A 13,606-nucleotide genomic window follows, 5' to 3' on the forward strand; every position below is an offset into this window, starting at 1 on the left:
TATTGACAGCTAGTGAAATCACTTTCACTCACATCCTCAGAGTAGAAGAAAAATGGTGTTTGGATGAGAATCCTCAACTTGGAAATCTTGTGTTTTCCTTTGATTTATGTGGGGAAATTTTTAATAATAATAAATGGTACCAGTACAAAGATATTAATATTTTGCAGGCTTTGATTCCTGTGTTTTAGTCTCTGAGTACTTCATTTTTAAAAATACTTTATTTATTTATTTATTTATTTATTTATTTATTTATTTATTTGAGAGAGAGATGGAGAGAAAGCAAGCAGGGCAAGTAGCAGAGGGAGAGGGAAAAGCAGACTTTACGGTGAGCATGGAACCCCACATGGAGTTTAATCTCAAAACCCTGAGATCATGACCTGAGCCAAAATCAAGAGTAGGTAACTTAACTGACTGACCCCTTTAACTACTTCATTTGTAAAACACATGTTTTTCACTTGTATCTGCTTAGAAACAAAGAAACTGTGTAAATCTAAACCATTACTCATAATGATGAATCTTCCATATTTCAAAGATTATATTTTTATATCAAACTTAATAGATGTAGAGGTGAGAGCAAATGAGAAGCTCCTTAGCCACTAGCATTTCTGGTTGTGGAAAGAGGAAGTCTGTGTCTTTGGAATTATAGAATTATCTGCCCTCGGTCCTAATGAGAATCAAGGAATTAGTTCAGTGGGACCTCAAAAAAGCTACTAAAGAAGTTAATGAAATTCTTCCAGCTAAGAACAAATCAAGTATTGTTACGAATCTCACCTACTTAAAAAGCCTAATTTCTCCTCTAAGACGTAAGTCCACATTTTCAGATGATAAGTGTTATATTATCATAATATCAGCCAAAAGCATTTGCCCAGAATATTTGTAAAGTCTTGATGACATATGAGATGTAACTTCTTCAGAGTTGTATTTAGGTGCTATAGGAAATTGAGTTGAAATTTTGAATTCAACTCATCACTAGTTTTGTATCCACAGTCACATACAGCCATTGATACCATGGATTATATATCTTTTTTTTTTTCTTTTCTGCAGGATATGATGTAGCATATTGCATAGATTTTGCATTAATATATACTTGAAGTATTAGAAAGTATTAGAAAAAAATAATAGTTTAAAATTTTAATTTATCAAGGGTTTATAGTGGTCTTAACCTTGTTATTTTCTAAATTAACTAAGTGATTTGTCTACTGTCCCACAAAGCCAAGCATGGATTAATTGCAGAATGTGAACTCATGTTGATCACAATGAAGCTTTGTTGTTATGATATAACTAACATTACATAATTTTTTCAAATATTAGGATGGTATTATAGCAGTCCCAATATACTGTATGAACAGCTTATTAGTGCAAACACATGGGTTGAATTTTCTAGGAAAGATAAACTTTTGAAGTATATTTCCCATCTGTGATCACTTCTTAGGTGAAAACATACAAATACTTATAAAATAAATGAAATGTGTTTAACATGAATATCATAGCTCGAAAAATAAATTTTTGTTTAACTTTTAAACTAATTTTGTACTTTGAATTTCATATTTCAGATTATTATTTTTTAAAAAGATTTTATTTATTCATTCATGAGAGACACAGAGAGAGAGAGAGGCAGAGACACAGGCAGAGGGAGAAGCAGGCTCCATGCAGGGAGCCCAACGTGGGACTCAATCCTGGGTCTCCAGGATCAGGCCAGGCCCTAGGCTGAAGGCGGCGCTAAACCATTGACCCACCCAGGCTGCCCTATTTCAGATTATTTTTACTTAATTGTGAAACTCTGCTAATGAGTAGGGTTTTTTAAATTGAAATTTTACCTTATTTTTATAATGAGTATTCTTTATTATTAGTATCTCATAGCTTTCTGGTAGCCACCTTAGCTATATAGTCTTTGAAGTGATGGACTAGAGATTCTGAATACACAAAACATAATGAACATTTGTTTTAGTCATGTAAAATGGTACCTAGAAAGGCTGGCTAGGGGTAAGTTGTGTTTTTTCCCCTCAGTTTTTTCAAATTGTGGCAAAATGCACAAAACATAAAATTCACCATCTTAACCATTTTTAAGTGTGTATTTCAGTGTTATTAAATACATTCATAATGTTTGTAACCATCACCACCATCCATCTCCATAACTCTTTTTATCTTGTGATACTGAAACTCTATATTCATTAAACAGTGACTCTCTATTCCCTGTCCTTCCAGCTTCTGTCATCCACCATTCTGTTTTCTTTCTTTATGATTTTTGGCTACTATACATATCTTATTTAAGTAGAATCATATAGTATTTGTCTTTTAGAGACTAGCTTATTTCACTTAGCATAATATCTTCGTGGTTCATCCATGTTGTACATATGTTAAAATTCTCTTCCTTTTAAAGGTTGAATAATATTCCGTGGCATTTTTATACTATATTGTCTTCTCCATCAGTGGTTGCTTCCACTGGGGTTGCTTCCCAGTTTTAAATGTTGTAAATAATGCTGCTATGAACCTGGGTGTATAAATATCTTTTTGAGATTTTTAATTCTTTTGGATATAAACCGAGAAGTGGAATTGCTTGATCATATGGTTAAATTTATTTCTAAGTATTTTATTCTTTTTGGTGCAGTTGTAAATGGAATTGTTCTCTTAATTTCTCTTCTTGACAGTTCATTATTGGTTTATAGAAACTTAATGATTTTTGAATCTTGAATTTATATCCAGCAACTTTACTGAATCCATTTATTTAGTTCTTACATTTTTTTGGTGGAGTCTTTAGTAATTTGAGGCTTCTCCCCCACCCCCCTTCTAGCATCTAGCTCTAAAGGTTTGTCAAGTTTATTGATCTTTTCCAAGAACCAACTTTTGATTTATGGATTTTCTCTGTTGTTTTCCTGTTCTCGATTTCATTGATCTCTGTTCTGATCTTTATTATTTCCTTCTACTAGCTTTGGGTTTAATTTGCTCTACTAGTTCCTTAAGTTTTAAAGTTAGGTTGTTGATGTAAGATCTGTCTTGTTTTTTAAATATATTTATAACTTTAAGTTTCCCTCTAATACTGCTTTTACTATATCCCGTAAGTTTTCATATGTTGGGTTTTCATGTCATCTTTAAGTATTTTTTTAATTTCCCTTGTGATTCTTGTTTGATTCATTGGGAGTTTGCATTAATTTCACAAATTTGTGAATTTTTTAGTTTTCCTTCTGTTATTCAGTTCTAACTTCATCCCACTGTGGTCAAAGAAGATACTTTGTATATCTACTTATCTTTTCAAATCTTGAGACTTAATGTATGCTCTAACTTATGGCCTATCCTGGAAAATGCCTCAATTGCACTTGAGAAGTTAGTTTATTATGTTGTTTAATTGCCATTTCCTTTTTATCTTCTCTGGTTGTTTTATCCAGTACTGAGAGTGAAGTATTAATATCTGTAATTATTATTGTAGAACTGTGTATTTCTCTTTGGTAAATGTCTTCAAAGGGTATGTATCGTAATCTTTATTCAAGGAGATCATACATGGGTAATGTAGGATTGTCAGAAATATACCACATATAAAGTTATCCCATTTTATTAAATTGTTTTATTATCCCTCATCTTGATCTTGTAAACTTTTGACTCTGATTAAATCCATACAGGGAAACCAAAAAATAGAAATAGAACAATGTTACTATTCTAGGGTAAAACCTCAATTTAATTATGTATGTATAAATAATCATTTATTTATAGTTATTTAATAACTTTTAGGATGTAATCTAATTATAAATTAATGGTTTTCTTCCAGTCCACTTTGTAAGAAACATTTTAAAAATGATAATGTGAAAATTTTCAAGAGGGATCTTTTAACATTTGCTAGAAAATTAGTGAATAAGAAGAGATATTAAGGTATTATAATTCTGCACATAATATTCTATGATTAAACTTAATACAGTTTAAAGATTACCAACCATTATGAAATTTTGGTTTAAAAGCTTTGAAGTTCCTTAAGAACATGAAAAATAAGAATAATTGCAATATACTATAACTCATAACACACTAGATGCAGGTGGAAAATTTTTAGCTGTATCTTTGTATATCTGTAATTCTTGCACTTTTTATACAAAAAGGGAGATAGGAAGGCCAAGCACAACTTTTAACTGATTTCCTTCTCTTAAAAGAATTGAAGTTTACTCAAATTATTTTTTCTTTATTCTCCTTGTTTATTGTAGAAACTTGAAATTAAATGCCAATGTTCAATCATTCATATTTTTCACCTTTGAAGGTAATCTTATTTTACTGAACTCATTGTATTATAACGCCTACAGAATGTTTTCTTCTATCTGGGGAGAGAGGGAATTCAGACTGAGTCTTTAAGGGTCAAACCAAAGAGGCCAGGTTTAATTTACCAAGTTTTTATTGTACCATCGTTACCTGTGCCCTTGGTACAATGACCTGCCCTAACAATATGTATGCATATTAAGCTTTTATACAAGCTAATCACAGTGTTGATTATATTATTGCTAGTATGCTTACTCTATGTCATATGTTCTGTTTATGTTATATAATTTAATTTTCTCAACAACCCCATTTTATAGAGGAGGAAATTGTGTTTCTGACTTGTTCAGGCAACTGGAGCTAGTAATTAATTGGCAGGGCTGGCTTCTGTCTGAGATATATCCTATTCCAAAACCTGTGCTCTTAACTACTTGATTTAGTCTACTTTGCAATTTTTGTAGAGTGAAAAATGTATAATAAAAAAAGATTTCTGTTGATCAGTATAATTACCTTTGTTCGTTTCCAGTATTTCTAGACATTTGCTTTCCTGAGTTTTGAATCCTTTGGTTATGCTCATTTTTAATTTTACAGATGAAAGAATGATCAGAGACATAAGATTTATAAGCAGGGTAATTATTTTTTCCCAACCAATTTCACCTTGCTTATTCCCATTTTCTTGAATAGACGGAAAAAAAGAGAAATGACCTTTTTGAATTTTCAAAATTACTAACCTATTTTGGAAATTGCAAGGGCAAACAAGAGGATATTTTAAGAACATATATTTGTTTGAACAATCTGATTTAATGGTCAGGATATTGGCCTGGCAGTTGGACGACAAAATTATCTTGAAAAAAATAATGAACTACTTTATTCTTTAATGATTAAATTAGGATATTATTTACTGTTTTTATTCTTCATAGGAAAGTTATGAAAAGCATTATAATTATTTCAATTGTGTTTAAGTGATATAAACAGACAATTAAGAATGACAGTTTAAAATTTTTAAAAATTATCCTTTTAGAAAAAATCTTAGCATTTCTGAGAGATAGCTAGATTATACCCTATTATTGCAGGAAGAACCTTTTCTAAGTTTAAACCTTTTAAAGAAATATTTGTCCTGAAGAAGAAAACACTTTTTATATAAAGAATAATACATGTCTTCAATTTTTGGAATTGTGATCTCTCCTTTGGTGTTATATGATTTTTTTTAATGTTACCATAATTACTTTTTTAGTGTATTTTGGGATCTCTACTGTGCAGCTCCAGAAAGACGGGAAACATGTGAACATTCAAGTGAAGCAAAAGCCTTCCATGATTATGTGAGTTAATATATAATTTTACTAAGTCATATTATCAGTTTTCTTTTTAATCACTGCTCCTGAAAAATGTATTGGACCATCTATTCTTTTCCATTGGTTTTAAGAAATTGGCTGTTATTTTTTTTCTGGAGAAATAGGGTTATAACTTTAAAAGTGAAATACAAATGAGTATTTAAGTCTTGTTGAAAATCTTAGGATAAGAGGTTAGTCCAAATGCCGTTATTAAAGGTTTTTATTTTTTATCTATAAGTATGCCTGATTTGTGAAAATTCAGATTTATAAAAATTAAGTATTAATTCTGTATTCCATAAAAGGAGTCATAAGAATTCTGTAAATGATAAGTTCCTCTTTTGTACATAAGATTGAAAAAAATGTATGATAATATACTTTTCTTTTTTATACCTTTGGATTATATATTAGAAAGCTAAATATCCATTACACTGAATTCATTTCTACAAATAAAATTTATTGTGAATTAAAGGAAACACAAGAGAGCAAAAGATTCTGTGCAAAAACAAAAATGCAGTTAAAAAATTTTTTTTAATTCCTAAGGAAGGACATGTACTATCCATAGCTAGGTGATGTAGATTGAGCATTTTGTTAGAAGAACTGCAAATGTGGTTTTAGAGAGTCGATGGTATCAGGAAGTAGAACTGTAGAAAAAGAGGAGGAGGAAAAAAATGCAAGATTTTTTTAGGGAAAAAATGCATTTAAAAATAAGATGGTATTGTGAAGGGGCTGGGAAAATACTGTTTGCATAATTGACCATAAAGGAAGGACAACCTGAGTTTGGGAGGAAGGAAATCCAGTGTCCTTAGTTTGAAGGAAGTGGAAATGGAGCTGAGACCTGAGGTCATCTGGTAGTGACTACCTAAAACTTAATCAGAGAGCTATTTTAGTTGATAGGAGGGGGACATCATTCTGTGTGAATAGCCTTAAAACTGGGCTCAAAAAGGAAAAAAGACCTTGTTCTTCCAAAAGACATACTTCAGCCTTAGACTAAAGAGTAGGCATAGCTAGGACATTACAGCCCCCAAAGAGCATAAGGAAAAGTGTACAGGCTGAAGAGAAGTAAAAGTCTTGGGAATCTGGGAGGGACAGTGTAATACTTTAACCTTGTGCTAAACTGGTTAACGTGACTGCTCATGCTTGCCTCATCTGATATTGATTATATTCATAAAGCTTGCTATGCAGTAAGCAATAATACTTCTTGGGGAGAAGATGAGCGAAAGGGATGCTTCTGCATGTAAAGAAAAAGTAGAGAAAAGGCAGATAAGGCAGGGCCCAGGACATAGTATTTATCTGGATAATCTTGTTTTCCATTTTTACCCTTGGCAGAAAGTAGAGCAGAGACCCAACCGTCAAGATAATAAGGAATCTGGCTAGAGGGGGATGGATACTCCACCTCATATATCTCCCACACCAAAAAGACACACCCAGATATGGTCTACCAGTCATGGGAAATATTTTTTAAATACTCACTAACTTTGATAACTAGATGGCCTTAAATAATGCCAGAATTGTAGTCCAAGGACCATAATTTTTATGAATCTACATTTTAAGAAATTAATTATATAAATACTTCTTCATAATTCTATTGTAGAGGAAGATGCACCCTACTGTTCACCATGGAGGTCTTATAAGGAATATCGAACTAATATAGATCTCATAGAAACATTAGATACATCTTTGTCATTGTCAGAGCCTCATCATCATCGTTGTCATATACGTGTTGCATTCATAAGGCATTTTCATTAACACTTACTAACTTTAGGAACCCACTTAAATATTTCAAGGTTTTTTAAAATGAGCATTGACTAGAGGCACGAGTGAAATAGATTAGATTATATTAGAAATAGTGAAATAGATTAGAATAGATTTTCAAGGAAGAATAACCCCTTAGCATGTAATTTGGTCCTAAGAAAATGTAGTTTAGAAAAAATTAAGTATTTGGATTTTTAAATACATTATGAGTATTAGCACATGCTTTATTAGATATTTTATGACTTTACCTTAAGTATTTTAAGAAATTTGATTTTTTTATGTGGCATTTTTATTATAACTTTAAGCCAGTTTATTTTCAGTGATAATACATCTCCAATTTTTTTAAAATGGAGATTTGTGAAAGAGTTTGACTTACATAATTTCATGTTATAATTGGGTTTTTAGAAATATACTTTTTTTGTAGCTTACTTTACTGGTAATTTTCATGAGTAGGATTTTCTGACTTAGTGACAGTTTCTGAAAATGATCAACATAATTCATCTTTAATGTGTAGATATAGAAGTTTGAAAAACTCAGGGAAGAAAATGGGAAACAGGAACAAATAATAAGATTGTAGTAAAATTCTAGAATGTTATATTTCTTTATTAGAGTTCATTATGGAACCATTTCTAAGTAGTAATTATTAGGTAGACCTACTGAATTTTAAGGTAACTCTTGGGAGGCATTCTGATAAATGTTTTCTTTAATACCTTCATCTTTAGAATAAAAAAAATACTTATTTGTATGTAAAATTCTCATGTTTATTTATTTACTTTTAAGTTTATTTTTTTTAAAGATTTTATTTATTTGTTCATGAGAGACACAGAGAAAGAGGCAGAGACACAGGCAGAGGGATAAGCAGGCTCCATGCAGGGAGCCCAATGTTGGTACTCGATCCTGGGACTCTAGGATCACCCCCTGAGCCTAAGTCAGACACTCAACCACTGAGCCACAGAGGTGTCCCATATTCTCATGTTTAAAAAAGTAGTCTTGTTATTTTATAGTCTTTGTTTATCTATATGATTGAATGGATAACAAAATGTAGACTACTTTTTGGAAGAAATAATGGGGAGGCATAATGAAGAAAATAACAAATAATCTTCTTAATTAAAAAATAGGCTAAAATATTAAGAATGATTACTTTTTGATATTGGAATAATGCATGACTATTATTTTTTGTCTATATATCTGTATTTTCCAAATATCTTTGGTTAATATTAATTTTATATTCAGGAAATTTACTCTAAAACAGATTAAATTTTACCTTTCAGTGAATTACAGTGTCTCTTCTAAAAATAGAAAATAAAAAACTTAAGAAAATAAAGTTTACATTTGAGGTGGTCCTGTGTTTTTATACGCTGTAGGCATTTAGCATCGCTTATGAAAAAATTTGTATTTTTTGTATTTGTACCTATTAAGGGAGAGATCTATAAACTGGGTAGATGGTACTTTTAGACATTGTATATTTTTTATTTTTTTATTTAACGATTTTATTCACTTATCTGAGAGTAAGACAGAGAGAGAGAGCATGAGCTATGGGGAGGGGCAGAGGGGGAGGGAACCTGATGAGGGACTCTATCCTAGGACCCCGAGATCATGACCTAAGCTGACGCCAGATGCTTAACCGCTTAACAGACTAAACTACCCAAGTGCCCTCACTGTATACTTTTTAATAAATTTTTTATGGTAGTTGTTATCCTAGAAACATTTTTAGCTTTTGGTTTATTTATTTATTTATTTAGTTAGTTTAAGTTTTCCTGATCATTGCTTCTTTAGAATATGGATTTTTGTCACTTTATTATTTTATTTGCCAAATGGTTATAGACATCCTTTCCTTCAAAAGTTGATGTTCTTTCCTTCAAAAAACCACACCGTTCATATTTTATTGTGAGAAAAAAAAGAAAACATTTAAGATGAGTAAAACCTTGATCTTCTTGCATTTATATTTTAAAACATTAAATATTTAGCATCTATATGGAATACTATATGTAAAATCGTGATACATTTGGAAATCAACAGTTAATAGTGTATATGAATGCACTTTTGGATGACAAAGTTCTAAAAAACACAAGGAAATGATCATTATGCAAGTTAGGATAATGGTTACTAATGGGAAATGGGAAGAGGTTATGATTGGGATAGGGCTCATGGAAAGGGCTTTTGAGATAGTTGGCAAAATTCCATTTTGCCTGGCCATGGTGATGGTTACTTTATAGTAACCATGTGTTTGCTTTATCATATTTTGCAAAATTCATAAATTTAACCTATATTTTTCTATATTTGTATTTTTTAATTTTAAAATAACAAGATTTTAAGCTATAATTAAGATAATTAATTTTAGAAAAGAAATATGTACAGTATTTTTTAATGTCTTTATGGTATTGCTATGGTTCATCTTTGAGACCTGATGGCATCAAATAAAGGGATGATCTCCAAACAAATCTGTTGGATTCTTCTCTACTATGACAGGTACTGTGAAATATGTCCACCTGTTGATTTTCTAGAGGGAAGTAGAGAATAAAATCAGAAATGTTGGAGGAAATTTTAATAATTAGGAATTTATCTTATAAGAGGATGTAGAGGTTTTACTATAGAACAATTATTTTGCCATGTGGCTAGGAGATGCCTAACATGAACCAGTTATTTTTATCCTGAGTGACAAGTAAGTTCATCTGAGCTGTTAAATTATTATTAGATACTATAATAATATTGTGATTAAAAAGTAAATGGTCACCTTGCATGATTAAAAATAACACCTACTAATTTGGAAAGTTTATTGAACTAGCTTTTATTTTCTCCTTACTGGTTATGTTTTTATTTTACCCTGAAATCACAGGCAATGCTTTTATGTGGAGTTAATTAATGTTTACTAGCTTTTTTTTCTGCTTCAGATTAACATAGAGTTGTTTTATTTTACAATTTATTTCTAATTTCATTCATTTCCTAAGAAAAGTATCAATATATACTACTGAACTTAATGAGAAATGTATATAGTGATTATAATTTTAGTTCTCTGGTATGGATGAAGATTCCTTAATTGTCCTAAAGCAATGATAGGGCCAAAATATATTATTGCTTTAGTGTGGTAGTAATGAAATCACATTATTACAATGAGCTCTTTGAGAGCAGAAAATTAGATTTGTTCTTCCCCAGGGTCTGTCGAATAATAGATGTTCAATAAATGTTGACAATGCAGTGGTCTGTAAGTTTGGGAGACTGGACATGTTTTATTTTTTTAAATTTAAATTCAATTAACATAAAATATATTATTAGTTTCAGAGGTAGGGGTCAGTGATTCATCAGACTTCTATAACACCAGTATTCATTACATCACATGCCCTCCTTAATGTCCATCATGCATTTGCCCCATCTCCCCACTCCCCTCCTCTCCAGCAACCCTCAGTTTATTTTCTATGATTAAGAATCTCATGATTTGTCTCCCTCTCTGATTTTTGCTTTGTTTTGTTTTTTTCCTCTCTTCCTCTGTAATCCTCTGTTTTGTTTCTTAAATTCCACATGAGTGGAATTATGATCTGAGATCATATAATTGTCTTTCTCTGATTGACTTTTTTCACTTAGCATAATACCCTCTAGTTCCATGAGACTAGAGATATTTTAAATTGTTTGGATGTTTGGATAAAGTGATAGACTTTAGTCATAAGTGTTGATAACATGTGGCTGATTTTTATATTCTTGCCTAAGAGAATGTTTATAACATCTAGAAAGGATTTTGTTATATTATAGGTTTGTAGTGATGGGATACTTTAAAAAAATTATATAAAACATGTGATATTATGTAATTAAAATAATAGGAGAATAATGTTTTTATTCCTACCTCATGAAAATTATTTTCTCAGATAATCATATATTATTTAGGAAAATACTTCTGTAGAAAGTATAGCATAGTCAGTAATATTGTAGTAGTTTGGTCTGGTGATAGATGGTAACTACACTTACTGTATTAAGCATTTATAATATATATAATTATCAAATCACTATTTTGCACACTTGAAACTAAAATATTGTATGTCAACTATACTTCAATTAAAATATTTTTTATAAAAGAAAAAGGAACTATTGCAGATTTAAGTACACCCTTTGTATAACATCTTCCGTGTACCTCCTTAATATTCCTGTGTATTAGATTTTTATAATGAGATGTTTTCTATAATGATTTGTGAACTTCCTCAGGGATTAGGCTTTGTTTTACTTGTCTTTTCATCCCCTGTGCCCTCTGTGGTGCTGGACATGAGATATTCAAATTATGTGGGGTGTTTATATAAATGAATGATGAAATAAAATATTATCTAATAAGTATTTGTTATTTCTTGTCTTAGTATATATAACTGGATGGTAGTTGCAGGAAGGTCATTTAATACTACCTTTATTCATTTTGTATTTCAAAACAAATTTGGATAAAACAGTAGTCTGTAAAGACATAACAAATGAATCAAAGCAGACAGCAAAGGCTTTATATCTCAGGAGGCATGGCACTAGGGAATCTAACTGTGAACAAAATAAATATCCCTATTCTCATGGGCTACCACCTAGTGAAAGAGACTTTTCCCCAAGAAGTTTGAAATATCAAGTAGTAAAATACATGGAGAGATTATATTTCATATTGCTATATCAATCAGAATGTATATATATGTATGTAAGAATATGGAAAGAGAGATGGCAAATACACACAAATTCTAATATGTGTTTAGATTTTGGCATATAGTAGCTATAATTAGTAAATGCTCAAATGAATGAATCACCTTAGGCCATAATTCTCCTAAACAATGCATATAAATTAGAGTTCTTAATAGGCTAGGAACAAATAGAATTACATTTAAAATCCATTAAAGATGATAAAAACTGTTTTAGGTGTGTGACTAATATTGTCAGTATATAGGCTTTTCTTCACCTCAGTAGGTAGCGATGTAGTAAGATTCACTTTTTACCTTTTCTGCTCTATTGTTTCTATCATTGTTTTCATTTAAGATCCAGTTTAATTTCTTTTGCCATGTATAAACCTTATAAACCACCTTATATTCTTTCTAGCATAAGGTAAGTTATTTATTTTTTGGTTTTGTGTAGCCTATGTTAATTTGAAAACACACTTTCACCACTTTACCTGTGGTGTCTGTGTGTCTGTATTTCTAGCTTGTCTGTTGCTGCACCTAGGATTGCTTCTGGGTGGCTTCTAAGTACTGCTGATAACAGTATCAGCTGTGTTTCTTATTTCTTTTGATCCTGGAATTTCTTATAGGGCAATATGTGATGTCAGTCATTTGACAGAAAACATGAATAAAGGAGACAATCAAAGAAACTATAAAGCATTGTGAAAGGATTCGACTTAAAAATCTTTTATAGCATAATTTGTAGCATTAGAGAGATATTATGAAACCCTTAAATGAATGAGGAAACTAATGTGGAAAAGAGATAAGCAGAACAAGGATGAGCTTATTGACAATTTGTTTCATTGTGGAAAATATATTTTTTAAAAAATATGATTTAAAGGAATTTCATCTTAAACCTCGTTCTTCATACTGATGTATTCATTTTTAATAAAAGTTTCTGGTGAATGTGAAAAGATGAATATGGGAAGATCTTTATTCTTTACTATTTTTGATGCTGATGATACACTGCCTCAGGTTATGTTGCCAAAAGAGTCCTAACATAAAAACAAAACCTGATAGAAATATGATACTCTTTCAAAAATAATACCTATTTCTAATGTACTTTTAAAACTAGGAAATGCATAAATTTATAAGTCATATGTAGTAAGCTATTTTGGAGATTTTTAAAAGGAAAAGTGAAATATATCTAAATACCTTAGATTTATGGTGTCATATTTCTATAGCCACTTTGTTTACTTTTCATATATTATACAACTTGATTTAGAATTGGTCTATTAAAAAAATAGAATTGCTCTATTTTGGGGGCACCTGGCTTAGAAAGTAGAACATGAAAAAAAAAAAAAAGAAAGTAGAACATGCAACTCTTAATCTCAGAGTTGTAAGTTTGAGCCCTGTGTTGGGTATAGAGATTACTTAAAAATAAAATCTTTAAACAAACAACTAAAAGGCCAAAAAAAATAGTAGCTCTATTTTGGACAACTTAGACAACTTCATTCTAGTCTTGTCTTGTGTTTTATTCCTTTCCCCCTTTGATATGAGGGAAAGACATTAAAAATACTTGGCAAAACTTTTTTTTTTTTTTTTCACCACATCTAGTTTTCAATTATTCTTGTATTTCTTGGATTCTGTGGGCATTGGTGGTGAGGTTAGGGATCCATATCTCTTTAA

The 13,606-nt window shown here is 30.7% G+C and overlaps 1 protein-coding gene across 5 annotated transcripts in view; it reads left to right on the forward strand.

Annotated features, from left to right (window-relative positions):
- The window catches only part of SSBP2 (single stranded DNA binding protein 2), a 284,275-nt gene that overhangs the window by 95,641 nt on the left and 175,028 nt on the right, over nt 1-13,606 (forward strand). For all 5 annotated transcript variants that reach the window (XM_038532429.1, XM_038532430.1, XM_038532432.1 and 2 more), the window contains exon 4: nt 5,465-5,549. In XM_038532429.1, the coding sequence (XP_038388357.1) occupies nt 5,465-5,549 (85 nt within the window). The remainder of the gene's footprint in view (nt 1-5,464; nt 5,550-13,606) is intronic.

The sequence above is a fragment of the Canis lupus genome, chromosome 3 (genome assembly GCF_011100685.1).
Source record: "Canis lupus familiaris isolate Mischka breed German Shepherd chromosome 3, alternate assembly UU_Cfam_GSD_1.0, whole genome shotgun sequence".
Taxonomy (NCBI): Eukaryota; Metazoa; Chordata; class Mammalia; order Carnivora; family Canidae; genus Canis; species Canis lupus.